The 25,402-nt window shown below is 37.8% G+C and overlaps 1 protein-coding gene across 8 annotated transcripts in view; it reads right to left on the bottom strand.

The window, feature by feature from the left end:
* Positions 1 to 25,402, bottom strand: part of thrb (thyroid hormone receptor beta) — a 223,259-nt gene that overhangs the window by 51,000 nt on the left and 146,857 nt on the right. For 5 of the 8 annotated variants that reach the window (XM_041809837.1, XM_041809840.1, XM_041809838.1 and 2 more), the window contains 2 exons: positions 11,455 to 11,527; positions 5,135 to 5,185 (listed from right to left, as the gene is read on the bottom strand). In XM_041809837.1, the coding sequence (XP_041665771.1) occupies positions 5,135 to 5,185; positions 11,455 to 11,461 (58 nt within the window). In that variant the 5' untranslated portion in view covers positions 11,462 to 11,527. The remainder of the gene's footprint in view (positions 1 to 5,134; positions 5,186 to 11,454; positions 11,528 to 25,402) is intronic. The other 3 variants (XM_041809841.1, XM_041809842.1, XM_041809844.1) reach the window with 1 other exon arrangement.

Genomic DNA, 25,402 nt, shown 5'->3' with positions numbered 1-25,402 from the left:
CTCTATAGTAAAATCACTTGAGACACATTCACTGCCCTATTTATGCAATCTCTTATTCTTCCTTACATTTTTCTGTTTAATTGATGTACTTTGCACTAATCCGATTTCATGTCTATATCAAAGAGTTTTTTTGATTTCTGCTATCGTGAAAAAAGCCAAATCAATAAAAGAGCAAAACCTCCTAGGGAATGAAAACTTTTTATAGGTACTGTATTTCTATATATTCTCATTTGTAAAAAAAAAAAGTTACATTTTAAATTCAGTTCATTTTAAAGTAAAAGTTTGATTTGATTTCTGTAATGACACTCATTCATACAGAATGCCTTGATTCTAAATTCTTCACAGAACAGTTACACAATGAAGTATGAATGAATGAAGAAAGACAGAACTGTGGCATGCACCTGTTATGAAACCCATGAAAGTGCAGCAAAGCCCTCCCTCTGCATTTCCTAAGACTTTGGTGAAGCCAGTGCTTATGAACCATATTTATATTTTGCTCTGACATCATGAACATCCCAATTATAAGTGTCATTCAGAGTTAGGTACCCTCTAATGTGCAATCAAGCCAAAGGGTGCGTGCAGGTGTCACTGAGGGCTGCCTACAGATGACAATGTAGAGCAAACGGTGCACCATTTTTAAATGGTATTTTAACTTGGAAAATGCATCTAGAAGTTTTTAGGCGTTTTACTCCACCAATACCCAGATTTCTTGACATATTTAAAAAAATCTTAAGTTAAATATATTTAGCTTTATTGCTATTTTTCTCATTTAAAGGCTCCCTGAGAGCTGATGTTTTGCAGATATTTCCCTATAAAGACACAAATGATGCTCGTAATGTCCCTAAGTGTGTTTCTGATGGCTCAAACAACAAAACAATTCAGGATGAAGACACTACACACAGCCCACACTCTATGAGTCACGCTAAAGTGGAATCATTGTGTTGTGTTTGCTAATCTATTCAAAGACGTGGAGGAGGAGACGTGAGGAGAACAGTGTGGACAAACGGAGAGAAGTGCTATCAGGAAAGTGTCTCCTCTCCCTGAATGTCCTCAGACAAGCTCTCATATAAACACACGCTCCTCACAACCTCTAAAGTCCACACTGAAATATGATTTCAGGCTATTTCAAAAGCAATCCTTTCATCACAGAGGAGCAGACGTGAGTATTCATAGCCGGCCTCCATGAGAAAGAAGGTCGTATGAAGCTTCCAACAACAGCCACTGAAGTGTCCTTGAACGCAGCACAGATCTGTGCAGAGAATAAAACAGCTGCCAGGCATGATAAAGACCTTGTCTGAGAGCGTGTGAGTCTGTTTGTGTGGAAGTGTATGTGTGCTGGATTTATGAATAGTTTAACTTTAGTCTCTCTGTCCTCAAAAGCTCTGTAGCTCATGAACTGATAGTTTCCCCTTATGAAAGTAAAGCAGAAAGGATGCATAATCACACCATTATCTTCTATGAATTATTTCCGTGTAACTTATTAAACAGCAGAGTATGCCAGTTGGGTGTGCACCTTAGTTTAACATTACATATGGGTCTACTGGATGATTTTTTAAAATTTCAACTGATTTTAAAAGAGGCAAACCAAGGATGGAAGGACAGTTTCAACATTTAAAAAAAAAAAAAATAATACTTCAAAATAAACAGCTTGACCAGACAATGGGTTCACACATCTGTTGTTTTCAGCAGTTAAGATTGCACCGATACAAGACTTCACAGAGACCAGTGAGATCAAACGTTATTTCAGAAGACAACCAATATGGAGGACAACTGATGTTTTATAGCTGGACGTCCTTGTGTTTGTTGTTGCCTTAATTCCACAAACTGGTCTTCCTTGTTCTTCTACTTGGCTTCTGGTAGGGTTGTGTTCATGTAAGAGGAAAGGTGGGCAGACTTAGGGAGGAGTGAGGAAAACCCTTTCTTTGCCCAGTCCCCATGTACAACAAAAATCAAAGTCCCAGACACCTTAAATTGGTGAAATCTGTTCTTTTAGCTATCAAAGTTACAGGCAAACTCCTACAAACTGTCTTACTTATAATACAGTCATGTGTGTATGTTTTAGGCATGTAGCGTGCTAAGGACCCATGACTGGGCCTTATTTGCCACAAAAGGTGGGTGGAGGGCGGCCAGACTCAAGCTCAACATATGCCAACCTACGTGTGCCACTCGGCAGTATCTCTTCTGTCCAGGCCTTGTTGTCCTTGGTGATACACCTGGAGACTGAGGGTAGTCATCGCCTTGTCCACAGCACGACCAGCGGCTTGTGGCACCCTTACGACCCGCCTGGATGGTAGCCCAGGCCATGCTTAGGGGAGAACGGGGTTGGTTGTCACACTTTTACTCTAGTATTAATTGCTCATCATCAAACCATCATTCAGTAGTCATTCCTACATTAAATTGAAGCTTAATGTGTTGGCTTGAAATGTCAAATGTCTATCAAAGACAATTTGACACACTGTGACAACCAACCCCATCACAGGGATGGTTTTCACACACTATGGGGCTGTGTCACAATGTTATTTTAATGGAAATAAGGCAAGAATTCCAAACTAAATTTTATCTTTAATAGAACTGACAGGTTGACATATAACATACAGTCCTTGATAAATTTATCAGACCATCACCCAAAGTAAGGTTTATGCCACAGCTGCCCTAAATTAACAGCATTGATAGTTACCAAAATCATTTTTATGTTTCTGCAATGGTTAATACACAAATATGTAGAAGCTCTTTAACTGAAATGATATTTTCAATGCTAAAATATAATTATTATTGTTATCCAGGAATCTTCAAATTTACTGATTTACAAAAAAACTGAAAAAAATAGTAAAGCACATTATTATTTCTTGATTAATGTCAAATTATATATATAATAATAATGCAAGTTTTTTTTACTTGCATTCCTGAACAGAAAAATTAGTTTTAGTGGTTGAATTGTGGGCTGAGATTTGTGCCACCAGAAACTGAATTTGAATAATGATATTGAATTTGAATAGCACGATTTGAATTTGAATTTATTGCTTTGAAATGGAATTTATTTGCTTTGAAATTGATATTTTTTGCTTTGAAATTGTATTTAATCGCTTGAGCATTCAACTCTATATATTCCTTAAATTCAAAAATAAAAAAAATCAAATTCAGTTCATTCAATTCAAATTCAGCTCTACAATTCAATTTCAGTTCAGCGTGGCACCACTGGTCTACCACAGCATCTTAGTGCATCATGGAATCCCTTCTGGACTGAATCTGATTGGTTGTGGGTTGATATATCAACAAGACAATGACCTCAATCATACTTCAAAGCTGTGCAGAGACTATTTGACAAAGAAAAAGGAATCTGGAGTACTGGAACTGATGGACTGGCCAAGTCAAAGTCCAGATTTGAAACCTATGGAACAAATTAGGGTTTAGTAGATTGAAAGATTGATGGCATAAAAGTTTCATCCGAAGCAAGTCTGTGGGAACAGCGAGAAAGTATTTGGAACTCGATAACAAAAGAGACTGTGAAAAAGTACATAAAAACAATGCCAGCAAGAATGCAAGCTGTTATCAAGGCTAAAGCAGGCCATACAAAATATAAAGTTTTTTGGTTATTATGTGTGAAAAAGGACTATTTAGTTGTTTCAGTTCATTATTTGCCAAATAAATAACAACATTTTTAGTTTTAAACAAGTTTTTGAAAGATTTCTAAAATATTTATGTTTTCTCATTTTATGACAGGTGGTCTAATAAATTTATTAAGCACTGTAACTGAATGCATCTTAACACAAAATGAGCAAGGAACATGAACAGGAACATCTTTACACCAGCAAAGAGGCCTATAGCAACACAAAGAACTAAACAAATAGGCCTAACAATAATAGCCTACTCAACTAGGCTACACACATTCACTATCACTATCACTACTAATCCCAAAGAGAATGTGACAAACAAGCCCAACTGGAATTTCCTGCTAGCATCTAAGCTAACATCCGTCTACAACAAGTTAGCTAGCTAACAGTAATCTAAACTATAGCTTTCCCTTCACACCTTTTAAAGGTAACATTTTTTTTGTTATAAACCCATTGTGTAAAAGCCTCGAAGAAAAATACTGAGAAGCTGAACATTTGCAATCTGACATGAAAAGTGAGTCCTCTCAATTCAAGTCCAGCTGTCCAACTCCAGAGAAGACTATGTAGATGAGCTCTGATCCAAATTCTGGAAATTTCCAATTAAAGATTTTTGAGAAAGCGCCATCTAGTGGTGAGATATGATGAATGTGACAACCAACCCGTGTGAAACCAACCCCATTCTCCTCTACTTGTCACCAGTTATCAAAATGCTCACTTGTGAGGTGTCCATTAATGAAACATGTCATTGTGGAGTAATATAATGACGACTAAAGATCGGCATCAACTGGATAGTGCTTATTCTTATGCCTCTTCCTTGGCTCACTCTAGAAAGTGTATTTCTATATTGTCCTCTCAGCAGGGATTTCACCCATATCCTTTTCAGGTTTTTGTCTTACACAGCAAAAATGACTGCAGCGAAAGACTTTCCTCCCATGTCTGTTTTTCCTCTCAAGTCACCTTTGATCACACAAATTTCACACAAATCTTCTGTCTGATGAATCTGAGTTAAAAATTGACTGAAACTGTCCTTTTTGTCTGTGGACCTCCTCATTTTTAAAATTGGCCATCTAGCATGAAGACGGCCTTCAGTAAGTGAAGTTTTTTCGTTTAACCCCATTCTAATTTTTTTGCAACTTGCTTCTAAAAAAACTGTTTAAAGAAATGTCTCTTGGTATGGCATAGTGGTTTAAGGCGCGTCCCATGTAGGCCTCCTCTGTCATAAAGGCATTAAAAATCCCAAAAATAAATCTTAAAAAAAAAAGTGTCTCTTTATAGTTTTTACCCATCACCCCAGCAGATGTGAGAAAGATAACATCATGTGTCACAGTGAGCCCTTACACAGAGATCAGATTTAAACAGAGTCAGTCATGTCATTCAAAGTCTTACACAACATTAGAAGCAGAAGCTGGAGAGGGTTAAAGTCTGGAGCAGCTCTTTTTTTGTCAACGTGTTTGATGAGCTGGCTCAGACCGACTGACAGAGAGGAGGAAAAAAGCAGAGCGGATATGGAGGATAAATATTACCATTCTGAAAAGCGTCATCTTTCCAGCGGGGGGAGCATTTTTCTGCTGGCTCTAAAATAGATGGGAGAGGCACTTTTAAAAAGAATCTACTTTCTGAGTGACACAGCAGACTGACGCTCCTCCTCTCATGTTTATATTTCACAACAAATCACACGTCATCAACAATCAGATGTTTATAAAAATCAAACAGCAGGTCAATGTGAGTCCTAAACTTGGGCTGGGCGATGTGGACCAAAATAATATCTCCTAATATCTAGTTTTTTAAATCAGACTTATATTTGACATGATTCTAGTAAAAATTAAGACCACAAACATGTTTAATACCACAGGAATAAAATAGAAGTCCTAGACACCCAATATTGGGCTTTTTTTCATTTTTATTAGCATATATTGTAGAAACACTGACTTAAACAGTCTAAGTTTAACAAAAACATTGTCAGCATTTCTGCAAATTAAGCTTGCCTTTTTTTCAAAACTGTTAAATGGCATGTTTTTAAAAGTGATAAAATCTTTTTTTTTTTTCAAATCTTTATGATCTTCAGTCATATTTTTAACCAGAGAGACAGAGAGCACTGTCTAAACTGTGCAATTACATTGGTCACATTTGAACAAGTTGGTGGAACTTGCTCCTCACCAGTTCCCAGTTCTAACGTCACCAAAACTAAAATCCTGGATACCCAGTTTATAATAACTATTTCACACTCAAAAAATCCAGTCAAATTCCTGTACAGTGTCTACAATGCAAAATTAAGTTTGAAACATTTGCAACTTTTATTGATAATTTTAAAACTTGCGGATCACCTCCTATACACTGGCTCAGCTGTACAAAGTCATTGGCAACATTTCTTCATATATCTAGGTTGTTAAAGCTTTCTATACTCTTTAGAACCAAACATTAAAGATCAAATCTCCATGATTTTAATAAACAGGGTATCATAAGGACACACACTTCATGATCTTCAATAATACCTTTAATTTGGGGAAAGATTACTGTATAAATTGCACAAAGACGTTGGCAACGTTTGGGTATGTGGGTGAAACTTGCTCCTAACCAGTTTCCAGTTCAAACAAAATCAAGCCGAGACAACTTGTAGTGTGTAATTTATTGTATCTAGTTATCTAAAATTATACCTAAATATAAAAAAACTTTGAGACAAACTCCTACACACTGTTTAAAATGTACAAAAACACTGGCAACATGTCTGAGGTTGTTCAAGCTTCCCATGCTCTTAAAAATGATGTTTTTCTAGGAGGTTAAATCTCCATTATTTTAATGGTTGTTATAATGGTTGTTGGTATTAGAAAGAAGAAGAAGAAGATTTTTAACATAGAAAGAGAGGACTGTCTGAAATGTCACATGTCCAAATACTGCTACATACTTGTGCATTTTAAACAGTGCTTTCTGTCTTTCAGCTCAAGTTAAGGTTTAAGATCAAACATTTTCTGTACTTTTTGATTTCATTTTGAAACACATGGTACAGAGAATTCTGACAACTCAATATGTGGAAATTTTTGCCAATGTTTTTGTACATTTTAGACACTGTGTGAGGGTTTGCATGCAATTTTTAATCATTAAAACTTTCCCAACATTCACAGACTTATATTTTCATTACTATGGTATCAAACAGGTATCAATATCATTTGGTTTTAATTAATATATCCATTCAGTGACAAATGAGATAATTGACCATGCAGACTACATATTTGACAGATTATCCTGTGGTCAGTACTTATATTATTGGAAATAGCTCTTATTGTAGACTGTCTTTAATGAGCATAAGGATCAGCACAGACTATATTGATGTAATTGATACTGTCTCACCCTTTATCCAAGGTAAAAAACATCTGTCTTTAAAACTTGACCCTGTATTTCATTTTAGCATTCATCAAGCTATCTTAAAAACTCCACATATTGCCCAGCCCTACCCTTAACATCAGAAACATCTTTGTGTCATATTGTGGTGCTGTCATTCAGTGAGTGAGGGGGATCAGGTTCACGGTCAGCTGGCATCTACACTCGAATTGATAGCATATTCGCCGGGTCAGCTAGGTCATCTGCTAAACTCTGCTTTCGCCCTGAACACAGTATCCACTAAGTAAACAAATGACCGGCTGTGCAATGTATAGACGACCTGTCTGAAGATAGTAACACCTTTGCTCTGTAACCGATGAGCTGGAGAGATTTAACGTGTCCTTAAACAGCTCTTTTAAATGTGTGAGTGAAGCCTGCTGTCCTAGTTTGAACTGAGTAGGAGTAACAAATGACTGAAGATGTGGAGAAGGATCTGCTTTCTCCACACTCAAACTGAGACATTTCACTCCCAATCTGTTATAAAACAAAAGGCATTTCTGATAGGTAACAAAGTATATTTGAGACTAACTAGACCTGTGGTTTAGGCTTTGATTTTGTTTTTTGGCTGAGAAGAAAACAGCAGGATTTTATGTTTCCTCACACAATAAAAGTGTTTCTTGCTGCTAGAGAACAAAATAAACAGCATTTTACTGCACAGTAGGGTTGTCACTGTTCCAGAATTTTAAACTAAAGTATAATACTATTAGAAATCAAATAATCTCTGGTTCTGTTTTGATACCACATCAACAAAAACAAATGTCCTAGGCACCCACTATTCATATGTTTTGGTTTAGAGTAAAACATTGCAAGCAAATCCCTGCAGGCTGTCGTAAGGCATTTCACACCGATTGTTCATTTGCTCTGGTCTGAATTATGGACCAATCTGTCATGATGAATTATATTTAGCTCAACTTTGATACATGTTCACACACATTTAGGACATTTTCACAGGAGGCACAATTGTTTCATTTCATGCACTCTTTCTGATACAGTCACTGTCTGTATGCTTGTAGATGGTTTCAAAATCCAGAAGACATCCTACAGACTACAATGCATGTAATAATATTTTTTAAGGCACATACACCATGCCTCTACAGATAAAATGGGTCTTTGCTTTGCAGATATTACGGCTTTTACACAGACAGCAGGTGTCTAGAATTGACTTTAAAGCTCTAATCTTTGACAGGTATCTAGTACTTTGGGTACAGTTGCATCCATATCTGTCCACATGAATTGTGCATAAGACCACTTCGGGCATGGTGCCCGAGCATAGCATACTTGCATTCACTTGAGGTCAAGTGTACTTCGATCTAGGCCCAGTTCCCTCATGTGTAACCGCCCTTAAAAGCGGAGCCAAATGAATGATGTGGGGGAAAAATGCTCTCTAATTGGCTGGAATTTCTTGCTTGTGGCTGCACCAAAAATACTTCCCAATTTTAAGACTGACAGAAAACTACATGGATTGATGTTGGCTCTGCTCATCATTTCTTACATTTTTGCATCTTTCACTATAGGCAAACAGTATAATTTGAAAATTAGGTGCAACTGTGGCTCAAAATAATGCATTAGTACTAGACTCAATGGAGGCGCCGTTGAAGACAGTTCAATCCTCCAGAACCAGGGTGTGCTAATGTTCTTGACCATGTGTTTAACTGGCTATGGAAGCTGGTTTCATCCAAAAAAGTGCAATACTTCCAGCAGTTAGGGCAAAATGAGGCTGGTTCACATTTATACTACAAACCACACCAGAGTTGAAAAAAAAAAAAAAAAAAACAGACCCATATCAACCTTTTAAAGTGGTTTCGATGTGGTTATTTCATCCGTAACACGTTTTGATTCACTACTTTCACACCAGAGCAAACAAACCACACTATTAAGCCAACAGACTTGATTTTGTTTTAAACAAACCAGAAAAGTTAGGTGTGAAAATGAACTGAATTTTTCCAATTTTTAGAAGGTTTCACTTCACTGTCAGCTCTCCATCTGTTTAAAGGGGAATAAATATAACTCTTTTGTTAACGTTTTTGTGAGATGACAAAAAGGCTTGTGAAACATCAGTAATTGCCAAACTGATATTTTCAAGCTGGTCTCTTTTTCTCTCTTTCTTTGGATTAAATTATGACTGAAGATCTGTACAACTTTTAAAGTTTAGGCACATTTTGCCACTGTTGATCATTGCAAAATAGAGACTGTATGGCTTTAAACACGTGGTATCATAGTGATGGAAATTTTGACAATTCTACTGTACAGTACATGGCAGTAAAAAGGCTGTCTACACATGATCAGTGGTACAAGCTCTAAAGCTATATGCCCTGCTAATTTAAAACTGAGTGTCATTAAAAACATTTTTTCTAATCTTAAAATGGATTATGTTTACATGGAGTAGAGGAACCCTATTTATATTAAAATGCTGGTTGACGTTTTCCTAACAGTATGTATTTCTGCACATCAGTATCGCGGTTATGATTGGGGTTTTGAGGCCTTGGGTAAGATTTTTGCATGAATAATAAATCATCCAATTTCTCTACCTAGATTGTTCCAAGAAAAACAATCTGATCCTGTTTTCTGAAGCACAATAATGTGGTGCTGCAACTTGCTGGGGTATTTCTCTGCAGTGAGATACATATTTATTGGTATAAAACCTCACCAGCAGTTGATATGTTTATCAAAGTCCAATGGGTAATGGGAGTTGATCAGTTTCATAAACTCACACTATCAGCTTCTATCAGCTTTGTTGGCTTATCTTTGGTTGGCTGCAAACAAAAACACCTTACTTGACTAAATGTGCATGACGTATGACATGCAGGAAGTACTGTACGTGACAGCAAACGATCATTCCTTTTTAACAAAGGATACCAACTTAAAATAGTAATAGAATGTGTTTTGTTCTTATTTTATTTGTGCCCTTCAGTAAAGGTACTATTGGTTTTGAATCAAGGCAATGGATCCGTTGGGAGTATTACCACACGTGCAGTGTTAAAAGTTCTACCAACACATTAGTCAAATGGAGAGCACAAATTACTATTTAAAAAAAGAGGTTCAGGATGGGATACAAGTCATTGTACTAAGATTGTGGGTGAATGAGATTGAGATAATGGAACAGCAATGAAGAACCACTCCCACATTAACCTGTAACCAACAGACATGTAGATGCTGCAATGCCTGCATTGGTCGGCTACTATGATGTCAGTACGCCTGCTATGTTGGTTGGGACAAGTCTAAACTGTATGAACACAAGCAGATGCCAAAACTGTGACTTTTCTGAATAAGAATCCCTAATTCTTATTTAACTGATTTTGAGAATTGTTTTTACATTTGATCATTTATATCCTTTCAGTACTAGTAATGACAACCACTGAGACAAAAAATGATATGAGGACTTGAAAACTTGCTTAAATGCTGCATGTTTAAGTAATGAAAATGAAACGGAGTTGTCTATTAATTAATATATTAATATGAAAGCATTTTTCAAAAGCTACTTGACTGTCCTGATGGTGTTTTCATGTGTTCATGTGAGTTGGTGAGTGTAAAGCTAAGCTTACAAGTTTTGTTGATTTTGCTTTGGCTACAGCCCACAGAAAATGTTTTATGTTGGGAAAGTAAAGCCCATTCAAAACTGGAAAATGTCTGGAAAGTAGTACACAATTTAATATTTCTTATCTGCCAATAAGTATATCTGTCGTTACAATTCCAAAATAAAAGATCCCACAGTGACAGTTTTTTCCTAGTGGTTATGAAATTAAGGACTGAAAGGCAGAGAAATTAATTAATATCAAAATGATTTAACAAAATCTAGTGAATATCAGAAATAGAGTTTTTTTAGCAGAAAAATCACTGTTTCAACATCGACTTCTAAGATTACAGGGCGAACCTGTCACTGCTAACATAGCAGCACCATCCACGTACGATTAGACAAGTTAATGCAGCTTCAACATATGTCATGTCTATGCTGTAGCCCTAATAACTTCCTTTAAAACTAATACTCGAACTTTCAGGACAGTAAGGGCTCCAAACATGAGCTGGACAGTTCTTTCTAGGCTGATGAAGCAGCACTTAAAACAAACACAAGGTCAAAAAGTCAAAGATGAACTTGACAGAATATTCAGCGCTGAACTGTTCAGAAATCTAAATCAAAAGGTTAAAAAGGGCAAGACCTTAACAGTTTCTCTGTTCAAAGAGAACCAAGTGACCGTACCACCGATCATGTGTAGAGGCTGTCAATAAATTTTTAACAGAATGCAATTTTAGGTCTTAATACTGACATTTTTTAACATTTAAAAACCCCTAACGGTGGGTTGTTAGTTTGAAGATGTCTTTTTGGGTTTATTTGAGCATTTTGATATCTTTTCAGGTCTTTTTGATTTGACTATCATTGACTTTTAACATTTTACACCATAATATCATTTGAAATTACTCTTAGGTTTAAGAGGCTGTGAGTGTGTTGGTGTGATAGGGCCAGACTTCTTACCTGACATACTGGAGGGGTTCAGGGCCGAGACGTCATCCTCAGAGCCTCCTCAGACATCTGGGAACATACCTAGCTGAGACAAGAAAAGCGTCAGTGACTACATGTTTGACCTACACTACAGCCATTTATAATAAAACTGAAACAGATTTCTCTATATGAGCTTGAATGTGCTTACAGCTTGTCGCTCCCTGCTGTGCCATTTACACAAAGAAGTAAAATGGATTGTTTAGAGGACAAAGTGGCTCTAATTGGATGTAATTGTCCTCTTTAGCTCCATAAAGCTGCTTTAAAGAGCTGTTTGATTCCTCTGTTTGAATATCAGAGGACATTCAAGGATGCAGCTTTTACTGTGAAGGTTCATCAAAGGGGATCCTGAACACACTGTTTCAGCCCTCATGACATTTTCTAACTGTGAATGCTGACATCTAGTGGTCACACGTACAAAGTATGAAGAGGATGTACAACCTCTCAGAGATATTTATAGTCTAGGGACTGATTTTATAACCATATACTTTTTTATTCTCAATGTTTGATTGCTTGGTTTTAGTCCTCATAAAATCTGTTACAAAAGCAGCATGCAAATGGATCATTAGCAGTAAGGTCAAGTTTTAAAAATCATAAAGTAACAGTCTTTTGAACCTCATGAAATGCTGAGAATACAAACTGAATTCATGCAAAATTTCTTAATAACAAAATAATTATAATTCATATATTTGCATAATGATGGGCTAGACAAATTTGCTGATGGATGGGTGAACTTTGCACAATTAAACATGGCAACCTGCTCGACTCCTTTCCCTCCTGTTGTACTCACCTTAATTTACATTGCAAATAACTTCATCACTTTCTTTACTGTCATTCTTTAAATACAGGGTTTTTTTAAAATGGGTTAACACACCTAACTCATGAAAGGAAAGAGTAAAAGAGAAAACCAAGAAGCCATTTGGAGTCATAAACTTGAGTGAAAGGCAAAAATCAAAATGTAGAAAACTGACATGATGTAAATGAGAAAAATAAACACTGTTGTTTAAATGTAGCCAATACACATTTATGCTGTCTCTTTACTTGGGACAAAAACCCAGGTAGGGTTAGCCTTTTTGTATGACGGCCACCATCATTGGTTTATAGTGCCTCTTTAAAACAAAATGTATAATTGTTGAAACTGCCAAAATAGCATTGTCAGGCACAGTGGTGAAAAAAGACGGAGTATGGATTTCAATTACTAGAGTGATGTACATCAGTGACCCACTGATGTAAAACAACTGAATGCTACAAAGGTGGCGTACGTGCATAGTGATTAAGGAGTGATGTAACTACTTGAGTAATAGAAGTGATGTACAGAAATGGCATAACAAAGTAACATGAAAGTGGCGTGCGTATGTTGTGATGAAGGAGTGACGTACCCAACTGAGATACAGAGGTGCTGTACAGAGAAGTCATAACAAAGCAACACGAAAGTGGCGTACGTATGTTCTGAAGAAGGGGTGACGTACCCAACTGAGATACAGAAGAGATCTACAGAGGTGTCATAACAAAGTAGTACGAAAGTGACATACGTATGTTGTGATGAAGGAGTGACGTACCCAACTGAGATACAGACGTGATGTATGGCAGTGTCATAACTAAGTAATACGAAAGTGGTGTACGTATGTTGTGATGAAGGAGTGATGTACCCAATTGAGATACAGCACTGATGTACGGAGGTGTAAAAAGAAAAGTAATATGAAAGTGGTGAACGTATGTTGTGATGACATGCAGATGTAAAGTACAGAAGTGATGTACATAAGTGGCAGGGTTGCCAGGTCTTTGAGACAAAAAAGCCAAATGGCCAGTCATAAGTAGCTCAACAGCTAATAAAGCCATCCCAAAGTAGTCTTTCAAAATTAGCATGAAAATCTGCTACACCATATAAAATGCCTAAAGTACAATACTATTTCTATCATTGTTAAATATATGCAGCATGTAGAAAACAACACCTAAAAGGCCAGTATACTGAAAGCCGTTTTCCCTAAACAGGTGTTTGGTCTAGTTCTTACATTAAAATGTTCTTAAATGGGCTATGTCCTCCTTTTCCTGGGGGCATTCGTAGCTATGAATCCTGAGAAATTAATTAAAAAAAAAAACCCAAAAAACACATTTTGTGACTTAGCACCTATAGGTGTTGTTTTGAAAGAAATAAATCATCAATTTAGTAAGTACAGCTTCCCTTTTTTAAAAAAAAAAATCCAACCAGCTAAATGTTACTATAAGCTTAAAGTTATATCATATGAAACACCAGAACTCTGGTACCTGTTAGTCTGTTGGTGGCTATTGTACTAACACTAGGCAATGTTAAAGTGTCTTTAACAGCAGTATATTAAACATGATGTTCACAATCTAAATCAGTGGTTCTCAACTGTTTGAGTCACGGGACCCACCATCAACTCCTTAAGGAGAACAGCAACCCCAATTTTGGAACTCTTTTTGGTCAATCAGATGTATTTAATAAAAGATAGTAGACCTTGGGCCCAAGACAGAACAAAATATGAAACAAAACAATGAAACAGGACAAAACATGCATGTTTTATAGGGACTCATAGACAATTTGGCGCGATTTTTTTCCCTAACACATATCCATGATCCACTTAAAAAGGCTTTGCCACCCACTTTTGGGTCCCGACCAACCAGTTGAGAACCACTGATCTAAATGCATCAGGGATGTGATTTTTCTTAATATTAGTTCAGTCGGGCAGGTGGGCCATGGGTGGGAATCACTTTGGCCCTGAACTGTGCATGTCAGGTGAGGCATTTGTATGTGTATCTGGCTGTGTGATAATTCACATTTTTACCAGCTTATATGCTAGTTAATTTAGTTAGATTTAGAATAAATGAATTGGTTTCCTTGGCATCGAATATAGGTCGACTCAATCCACTCAAAAAAAATCTACCCATGTTAGTACGCTAAAAAGTAGCCCAACTCCACAGGAAAACCGTGGACCTGTAATCCTGTGAAGTGGCGTACGGAAGTAATGCACTGAGATTTCATAGCAATGTGACTTGTGAAAGGGATGTACAAAAGTGATGTATGAAAATGATGTACAAAGGTGACAAATGAACAATAAGAGCCAGATCCTGTTAGAGAGCTGTTTCATATTTCCATAAGTATTATTATTATTTTTTTTTTAAAAATCATTTGTAAATAGATTGCGTGTGTCTGTGCGTTATTTAATTGATTAGCAGGGATGATCTTTTATCCTCTACCACAGGCACACCATGCATTACAGACTTGTGTGTGATGGCGTAACATATAAGTTTTACGTCAGGTGTGTGATACATTCCAGCCAGTGAGCAGATTTCATCTGACCCACATGGTGTTTTGGGGAGACAGTAGATTTTGAAAAAAATAATTACATGATATTCTCATCAGTTTTAAAAATTGAGCTTAGTTGGGGTAAAATATCTGCCCTAATATCAATCATATGTTATAACATTGCCATAATAGACAGGTCAAATGAAGTCAAACTGGCACCTGAATGAAGAGCCGTTTGGGAGCCAAAAGAGCCGAGCCAAATGAGCTTGATCACTGAAAAGAGCCAAAATTCCCATCACTAGTTCACAAGGGACGAACAGAAGTGAGTTGACTTGTGCATTCGACTCATGGTAGGTTATATGTTGTAACATGCACTATAAAAATAGAGCGACTAAGCAACTAGATTCTTGGATGAAACTTCCAAAAGACTTGCCATTATGAAAGACGGAACAGATTATCTTTGCTTTAAAAAATCAAAACATATTTTTATCCATTTATGTGTGTCAGGTTCAATTACAGACTTTGACAAAGAACAGGCCTCTTCAGGATAGCCCGGAGGCATTTCCTTGAGAACAGCAGCTGCCATCGTAATCCCGATGATCTGCAGGTTTCATCATGTTCAATCTAATTACAATAGTCACAAAAACCATCCCTTCAACTGTCTCTGAGTATGTTTTTGTGGGCATGTCGCACTGCAACATTTTAGAATATTACTGTCTATTTTGACACAATTAAAACTCCTTGATCACAGTCTTCTATCAAATCTTCATCAGACTAGAAATGCAAATTATAACTACAGAGCTAAGATATTGAAAGGGCATGCAGAAAGACATGATGCAACAATGAAAAGCCATTTTAACACTAAGGCTTTCATAAAAAACAATAAAGCAATCATTAAATAGACTCAGGCTTCTGTTTTGTAACTCAGCCAAAAAGCTGCTCCAAAACTCACTGTCAGCAAGGAGAGAAAATAAAGAAAATACAAAAAGTATTAAAGATTGCATAACTCCTTCTTATTGGAACAACAGCTGGCTTGAAAAGCATTACAGGAAGCTCTGCTTTAGTTTGCAGCTTTTCACCCTAGAGAGCATTTAATATCCAGACAACAGCTGGGGATGGCCTGAGAGCCGGTTCATCCATACAACAGGTTTCTATGGTTCCAATGAGGACACAGACAGACGGATAGATGTCCAAAGGTTTCCTGGCAGAAACAAATATTAAGACTGATGGAAAACAGACAACGAACAGGCCAGAATGTACAGTGCATACGTTGTTAAACAGACAAATGTCTGGAGGTCACACTAGGATGCAGAGATAACAAGACGGAGCAGATAATGAGCAAAGTTAAACCCCTCATGGGGATTTTTCTATCAATAGCGTCCTATCTATATCACAGCGGCTGAGTCTATCGACTGAGAAAGCAGACCACACGACAACAGCTCAAAGTCACTCTGGATGTAGAGTAAAAAGATTTCCTGAAAGTCGTATTTTGGTCAGCTTTCTAGTTGGTAAAATTGACATGTACATGAAAATATGAACAGATTCCCTAATTTTACTGCCAACTCCAACTGATTAAATTCAGATTTCTTTCCCACCATATCTGCTGGTGCTTTTACAGCGGTGCTGCACATTTGATGGCAAATTCATTGTTATCGTTTCAATACACATCACAAAATTTGGACTTTAGAGCAACAAATATGAAATAAGAAACATTAAGGTAAAGATGCAATGCTTTATCTCTCAGCATGTCTACATTTCGATCTGTTGGCTGGAGGCCTGGGTATGACGGCCATGTTTTAAACCATTTGTTCTCCTTCTGCATCTTCCTTTTCTTTCTCCCAGCTTCTCTCTATTCTTGCTCCTATCTCCCTCTTTTCTCTCCTTACCTGAAGACTGGTTCATCTCTGACGGCCACTCTCATAAACTGTCTATCTGAGACATCATATATTTGAGGAAAGAAGTGCCGTAATTTGCTGGTACAACGTATTTACGGTTTTAGTTTTTTTTTTTTTTAATTCAACCTTTTTTATAATCAAGGTCTGAAATAACCACGTTAAAACACTACAGACTACACAACATGTCATAAACAAAATAGAGAAAAAGATCAGAAGGCTAATCCAAAATTAAATTATGTATAGACCCATTTAACAAGTAATTACATCAACAGTTGCATGCTTTAGCTTCATATAGCTAACATAGCTATGCTAGCTGTGTAATGTTACTTCATAAGCCAACGCAAGCAATGCAAGCTTTAGCAAATGTAGCTATAGCTAATGTAGCTAAGTAGATCATGAATCCATGTAGCTTACATAGCTGCTTTGTGAGCTTAGCTTAGGCTACGGTAGCTAGATAGCTCTGTTATCTTTCACTAAATTAGCTTTCCCAACCTGAGTTTTTGCAGATGCCGATAACACAGATACATAGCTTGTGTCGCTGCTTTGTAAGTTTAGCTTAAACTACGTAGCTACATAATCTACGTTGCTTATGCAGCTAACAGAGCTATGTAAGCTACACTTGCTGTGTTAAAATGCTTTTATAGAGGACACGCTTTTATCCTGCAAGCAAAATTTTTACTCAGCTTTATTAAACATTTTATTATCAGGTTTTACAGGTCAGGTTTTTAACTTTTGGTATCCTGACCATTACCTTAACCCTTAAAGGAAGTTTCATCAGATTATATTTTGAAAGCTTTAGCGTTTTCTTTCTGAGATATATGGTGTCTCAGCTGAAGGGTCTGTGAGAGTGGCTATCAGAGATGAATGCTCTTCCGCCAGACTGTCTTGTTTTTTATGCTGCTTTAGCAGATGGTTGTTCAACATAACACTGGTTTCTGCCACTGTTACTTTACTAAATGTTGCTCAGTGCTGCTTACCGTGGATTGTTGGATCCTCAAAATAAGAATAAAAATGAGTACAGACTACCTTGCTGTCTCTTTGAAATGTCTTGAGATAAATTTGGTTATGAATTACACTAATAAGGAATGACCCAGGTATTACAAACAGCTATTGCTATGCTACAGTATTTTGTATGTTAAGTTAATCTTGGGGGCCTGCCTCATAAACAAGAACCCAGGGTGCTTGAATGTCTAGCTGTGAAAACCATAAGGTTAGACATTAAGCTGGCTAAACAGTTAAAAGTCTGATCCCTTGGTAGTTTGAATCCTTTGTTGATTAAACTAACTATTGATTGGTGACGTTAAATAAAAAAATGATGGATATATATTTGTTCATATATTTGCCTCTTTCAAACAGAGGCGTTGATCGGGCTCCCAAAACGCCTGTTCAGTGTGGACAAAATGCCGTTCCGATTAAAAAACGTTTGCATGATACTCCTAAACTCGTCTCCATGTGGAAAGCCTCTAAAACAGCATGGCTTGGTTTTAATTGGCAAGTCCAAAAGTCAGAGTGGAAGAGCCCCATCTGTCTGCTCTAAGGTTGTTCAAACTAGATTTGCTCATATTAAGGGATGGCTTAAACCCTTGGTTCTCAACTTGTGGCTCAGGATCTAAAAGCCAGTAATGGATTTGTGCCTGGAAAGAAATTTGTGGCAAAATGTCTTTGATGTGCCTTTATTTAGAAGGACATGGCTTAATCCCTTTGTCCCATTGCATTTGTTACAAAACTGCCCCGTTTTTTTTATTAAAAACATTTGGTTCTGACTGAAAAATTTGAGTCGCAATTTGTCATTAAGGAGGTGGTGGTGGGTCCTGATGCTAAACCAGTTGAGATCCACTGGCTTATACACTGGTCTACAAGCCTATTATGTTGGGATTTTATAAATGAAAACAAGTGCAATTTATGTTTATTTTGACAGCAATGTAGCATGTTTTTCCATGTGGGTCTTGCAGGGGTCCTCAGCCTATAGAATAGGTAGAAATAATGTAGGGAACCACTGGTCTAAGTTGTATTAGCACCATTAGTTTCCCCTGCAGCTGTGATTAATTGTTACTGTCTTGCTGCCATAATGCTCATAAGTCTGATGAAAACAACTCTGAACTGATAGCATGTATAGCATCTCGTAGGAACAGTGTTATTTAGCACATTATGGTCTAAAAAAACGGGGAGTTGTACGAAGGCTGTGTCAGGTTATGCTCACATAAGTGAACCATTTCAGCACAGAAATGTGGATATCAACCTGCAAGGAGAGCCGAAGGCCGGCGGGGCTAGCACTGCTAACGTTACGAACTCAGTTTAGTGGCTGCTGCTGTGATCCAGTCTCAAACACTTAGTGCTTGATTCAGACTTTTTCTTGACTTTCTAGACTAGTTGACTAAACAAAGTTATTATTTGCTTTTAACTTTATAAGAAAGTGATCGTCTTCACCACTGACTCTGCTCCTATAGCCTATTGTAAATAAAAAGGCGTCAGGAGGCAGAAATGAAAGCTGAAACAAATTAACAATGCTGTGTTGTTGCCACTGGGAACAAAACAAGTTACAGCTGCCAAAGTCACTCAAACTATACTCAGAGTGAGATCCTGAATTGATTAAAAGTAATCAAAAGCTTGTTTGTGTGATGAAACAACTGAATATTTTATAACTCTGATGATGACATAACCACAAGACGATTTCCCGCCTAGTCAGGCCTTGGAAATGCTCCATCTACCTTGCAGGGAGGAGGTATGAGTGTGTTGTTTACTTCCTAAACGCTGTATAACTCCAATACCATATGACACCTCAAACTGTGCTGAAATCCAACAGTCACACCTACCGAAGGTACTCACACTCAAAGAGGCATTTTAGGACAACTCGATTCCATCAGATATGTGGTACACAGATGGCACTTTATTTGGGAAGAGGGGGGAAAATCATCCAGCTGAGTGCTTTTTGTGGCTCTCTAATTGCCTTTTCTGCACATTAGTGTCCCAAATAAACAAAAGTGACAATAATGGACTTCCACCGCAGGCGTAAATTAGCTGCGGTGGCAGAGAGCCGGGTCAATGTGCACATCCTTTGCTCTTTTATTTGCATTCGAGTTTTTGCATTCTCCACTTTCCTGCCTGAAAATCCATCTGATATCATTAGACTGAAAAAACAGAGATGATAGGTTGAACGCTGGGGATTTGGCAGGATAGCATTGCTTTTCTTAGCATTGGCTGTTGCAGAAGTTCTGTTTGGCACATAAAAAGTGATGTTTTTTTCACCACAGCTAGCTCAGATTGTTATTAAAAGTGTCTGACAACATCACAGGAAGGATCCCTACAGAGACGGACCATTTGTTCAGGGTGATGTCCTTTATTTGAAAAAAGAAACATGTTAAATCACTCCCTTCAAGCCAACAAACTCAGTTCGAACACATAAACAAGAATCTTGCCTTGCAGAATATGGAATTACCGGTCTGAAGTTTATTTTATTAGTCAGTTTTTTTCATGTGACAATTTGTTGGATCAGAGCTCATCATTACAAGCACCACAATTACAAAATAAACGGAAAAGCAGCAGTAAAACAGCTGTTGTGTTCTGCAATGTAACATTATGGTTCTTCTTAAAGGAATGGTGGGTTTAGAAGATGTTTATCATATCAAAAATGGGAAGTATAAAGATGTTAGGACTTGCACTAAAGTATATTAAGTTGATGAGGAAAAAATAAGAGCTGAATCTGGGGGCACAACATCTAATCTGGTTCAGTTAAAACAAACTCAACTCCATCTGCCAAGTTAGTGTGGCTCATCCGTGCTGGTGTAAAAGCTGTCAGTTGAACTCTGTACAGACAAAACAACCAAACCAAAACTGCTTGAAAAGCAGGGTCTTGGCCTGCTTTTATGCAGACTCTGGTGCAGTTCTTTTGAAGAGAGAACACAAACTGACTTCGCTCTGATCTACTAACTTCAGGAAGCATTCAGTTTTTTGGATTAAACCAGCCACCATAGACCACTAAAGTCATGATCATAACTACGGGTAGGCCTAAAGGAGCTTCAAAAAAAATAATACAAGGGTTTTCCCCTCTCCTTAGGCTGCTGTCTATATGAGAAATGTTACAAAGGTAAAGAGTAGAAAAAATGGGCATGAAAAGCAGCAAAAGGGGTTAACAGTGACAACATTGGCTTAAAAGTGGCCAATATCAAAATAACAAATACCTTTTTTTTATTTCATATTTGCTGTAGTATGTAGCCATCTTAAAAATGCAAAACCCTTTTCTCAATAACAGAATTAAATGCTTTAAATGGGCAAAAAAAGGTGGTGAATTGGGGTTAAAAAGTGAAAAAAATGGTTCAAAAACCAGTAAATTGGTTAACTAAGGCAGAAAAATAGTCAGAAAGAGGCAGAAACGGGTCAAAATTGGAAGAAATTGGCAGAGAGGGGTGTGAAATTGGATTAAGAAGTGGCAGAAATGGGTTCAAAGTGGCAAAATGTGTTTCAGATTCTGTTAGCATGAAAGCCTCTTTTTATTATGAGAGAAAACATTTTGGTCGATTGAAAGCTACATTATCTTAACAGAGCAAAAAGAACTTGCTGCAGATTGGAAAGGTGATGAACGTTGCTGAAGTTGTTTTTAAAAGCAACATGTTTGATACAACAAGGTATAGATTGCTTTTGTCTTGGGTGTTGAGCAGTGTGCAGCAGTGTGAGGTTTTTTTTTCTTTTGGTACATTTTCTGCATAAAGAGCTGGCATGCTCAACCTCAAAAAACTGTTTTTTTTTACTGAAAAATTGATTGAAGCTGTCTCCTAGCTCTAAATCCTGGTTTCAGACCACGCTGGAGCACTCAACTAAATAATCAATCTAAAAATCAACATCATTAAGTTCATTAGGGAGTGTAAAATAAAGTTAATCATGTGATAAAAATATAATTCATCAGACTTAAAAACTTCTAGGCCTACTTCAATGTGTTTTGCATTCATAAATTTCCTTATATTCCCTATATGCATCAATAGCTGGAGTTAAAAGCCATGGTTGCAACAAAATCCAGCAATTTAAGAGATCAAGCCAAGGTATGGTACAGGAAAAACTCTTCTCCTTTAATGCACACAAAAACAGAAACAGCCAGATTTATAGAGACCCTCCTGGGTGTTCAGTCTGTCTTTACACAACACAGTGCTGCTGCAGGCTGAGTCAGGGTGTGTCTCACATTTTCTTTCTTGTTCTGTATGCGCACATATTGACTTCTGTCCTCTTTCCAGGAAGAGCTAAGAGCCCCAACGGAGTCCTTAAAAGAATCCACATTTTTTCCCGATGAGAAATTGCTCAGCTATGATGCTGAGCAATTTAAACTGCAGAGAGGTGTTTACTCCGTGAAAGCTGCGTGTCATGGTGTGCTCTGACTGGTGTTTGTGTCTGTAGATGTGTGTAAAGATGAGGTAACATGTTGCAGCCCTCATACTGGCCTTGATTCAGCATCACAACCTGATAATGCCTCCTCCCACACAGCTTCAGTCACAATCACACCTTTGAGAAACATTCAAAAGCCTCACACTCAGTATAAATTCACCAGAAAAGTGGCTTTATTCCTAGAGAAATCCTTTTCTAAGTGCTTGGGTAGTTTTTGTAGTGGTGTGATTGGTAGAAATCTTTTGTCTTTAGTGGTGTTGGGACGTGTTTTTTTTCTTTTTTTTTTGGATTACAGAGCTAAGTAAGGGAAGGGGGTCAAATAAGCATCCTCCAATGACAGAGCTTTAAAGTATAGCTCCTAAGGTAGGGATGCACTGCCTCTGTTCAACATTAGGGTAGGGCAGGAATGGGAGCATAGGCCAGTTTGGCACTTTGCTGAGTCAACCTCGGTCCTGTACTGCTCTGGCCTCCTGATGGCCATCGTCCAGGCCCGCACCAGGACCACGCCCCATCTCTCCAGGTATCATCCCAGCTGAGCCCTCCACGACACATGCCCCCGCTCCCGAGGCCTGGTCCAACCCACCAGTCTCAGGCACCCAGTATGCAGTGGGCTTGAGCACAACTGGGAAAGTGCGCTAGGTGTCTGGCACATCAGCGTTAGACACACAGTCTTGCCAACGATACCCAAAAATGAGCCAAAGGGATATCAAAATGGACATTTCACATTTGTCTAGGCAACGTCCATATAAGGTGTTTTGCGAAGGGAAGAACCTTTAAAAAACAGCTCAAAGGTTGAATGGACAAACATTCTGTCTTTATCATTCATTACAGCCCAGTCAGAGCACCAAAGCCTATAATGCAGTAGACATCTGTTGTCATGTCAGTACATTCTTCACTATCAGTGGAGCCAGTTGTAAATTAACTCTCCCTAAAGCCAGGCAGGAGAAGAGCAAAAGCATGTCTTCCACCAAGAAAAGTTTTCAGTATGGTCCTTTGCTCTTATTTTACTATCCATGGTAATCTCTTCACTGGCCACCATTGTTTACAGACCTGCAGTCACTTCAACTAATTCCCACTCAAAGCAGTCTTGAGATATTGTGTTTACAGCAAGGGATGAACATTAGGCCCAGTAACCTTGACCATTAAAATATAACCATTCCTTCCTAGAGTCAAAGTGGACTCTAGTGTAAAGTTTGAAGAAAATACGTCACAGTGTTGTTGAGATATCGCTCCAACAAGAATAGCTCAGACAAACAGAGGATGGACAGACTATCCGGACACACGAAACCCCTGGCTTTCACTTTATTGGAGGCTTTTAAAGAATCAAAAGCACAGCTTAGTTCCTCCCTAGCCCTCAGATATTTCAAAATTTAAGAAATAATTCCAGTTTTGGAGAGCTACATAAAGGTTTTTCATCAGTGCAATAAAAAGTTTATTAGGTGGAGAGCTGTGGGAAAAGAAAACAGAAATGCCTGAGGTTTGCTAAAATAGAGCAGCATTATGGTGTTATTAATTTGATACTCCTGCAAAAATCTCTCTGTAACGGATTTGACCCAGTTGGTCCGCATTAATGAACACATCTCTCAGAGCACACAGGGCTGAGAGCTTTCCATACAAGTTGATGTAGTTGTTAATTATTTTTCAATAAAGTCCTTCTTCCTCAGGCTCTTTCTGCTGGTCTCTGTCCACTGTTGGCCTCTGTTGCTGCTACAGAGTAACATCCATTTCAGAGCTGGCATTTCATAACTGGCTTTACTCCAGGGAGAGATTTTAAAGAATCTACTAGCTTTTCTCTGATGACAGCCCATAAAATGTTCTAATAGTTTCAGATTCTCTCCTATGACAAGTGACTGTGCTAAGTTGAACATGGTTTTGCCTCTTGCTGCTGTTTGGACATTGTTCTTACCATGTTTCTGTGACACTTTCTGATACATTACTGTATAGGGGGTAAAAATATGCTCAGACACAGTATTGGTATCACAAGACAAGACCAGATTTTACACTGTATTCAAGACAACTTTGATGACCAAAGCGGGGCTCACATAGTAAGACAATTGTGTCAGTTTGGGCCTTATTTCCCCTTTCAACCAAAGTCAGTGAAGGCCCCATTATGTGAGATTATCTTTATCTTATTTTTTAGTGTTGTCAGGTGTGTTAAGAGTGATTTGTTTTTACTCCCAGGTGTGCTTGAAGGATGATGAGAGTCACTTGATTTGAAAACTTTAATATTAAACAATATTTAGGATCAGAAATCCTGTTGTGTGGAGGGAACACCAAGGCCAGCCAGGCAGACAGACATGAGCAGGGTTATTAAGTAGAACAGAACAATAGCCAATCAGGAGGAAGGCTCACCAAAGGAGGAAGCACAACAAACACAGCCGCAACAACTACAGTAAATGTAGTATCATGTCAGATGGATGCCAGAAATGAGGGCCTGGCTATGGACAGCAGACATCCATCCGCACTTTGACCTCTATGAGCCCATGTGTTCGTGGATGTTAGTGGGCAATCTTTTAGGTTTCGGCTGATTAGTAAATCACAGGAACTCATGATTGGAAGTTGTTCCCCTTAGCATCTTAAAATTGATGATTTTTAGTGTTTAAAAAGATAAGCTGCAATGTTTGTGATCAGTGTGGATATTTAAGACAGAAAAATAATGCTTATTTATTTATTATGTTATAAAGTTCACCAATTATTTGAAGGGTAGTACTTTTCTCCAGCCAGGAGCAAAAAAAAAGAAAAAAAAAAAGGCTAATTTTAAGTAACTTTATTTTATCATTTTAACTTTGCCAACTCATTTAAATATTCAGATTTCTTTAGTTAGGGTTATTAAACAATAAATTTCAGCTAGGAAAATCTCCTTATTGCTCTCCATTGACATCAGCCTCTTCTTTCTTTCAACCCTCTGAGACCAATGTTGTCATATACAACAAGAGGAGACACAGGTTATCAAAATTTAAATAACCTGAACCACTGATTGTGGCCTCTTACGTTTTTCCCTCTTGAAGCTAACTGTTTTGCCTTTCCAATGATGCTATCCACGCCTTTAAATCCCTTACAAATGCTTTTCTGCAAGCCTGCATCTTTGATGACTCTCCGGGGTATTTACAGATTAAATCAACACCAGTAAATCCGATATTGGATGTCTTTATATCCATTTTTTTTAATCCATTTTTGTTGTTTCTGCTGCTAGCTTTGAATGCTAACTGCCATGTTGTACCCATTGGGCTGACAGCCAATGGAAGGCTGTTCAACCATAGTGTCATGCTTTGTCCTCAGATACTGGTGGAGACGGCCTGAAATGTTCATAATGGAGAGAGAGACTGGGATGTGGCCCTCTGTGTCACTGCAGAAAGGAACTGCTTTGGTAAATTGTTCAAAAACAGCCAATACA

The sequence above is a fragment of the Cheilinus undulatus genome, linkage group 16 (genome assembly GCF_018320785.1).
Source record: "Cheilinus undulatus linkage group 16, ASM1832078v1, whole genome shotgun sequence".
Classification (NCBI taxonomy): domain Eukaryota; kingdom Metazoa; phylum Chordata; class Actinopteri; order Labriformes; family Labridae; genus Cheilinus; species Cheilinus undulatus.
This window is presented reverse-complemented; position numbering and strand designations above follow the sequence as displayed.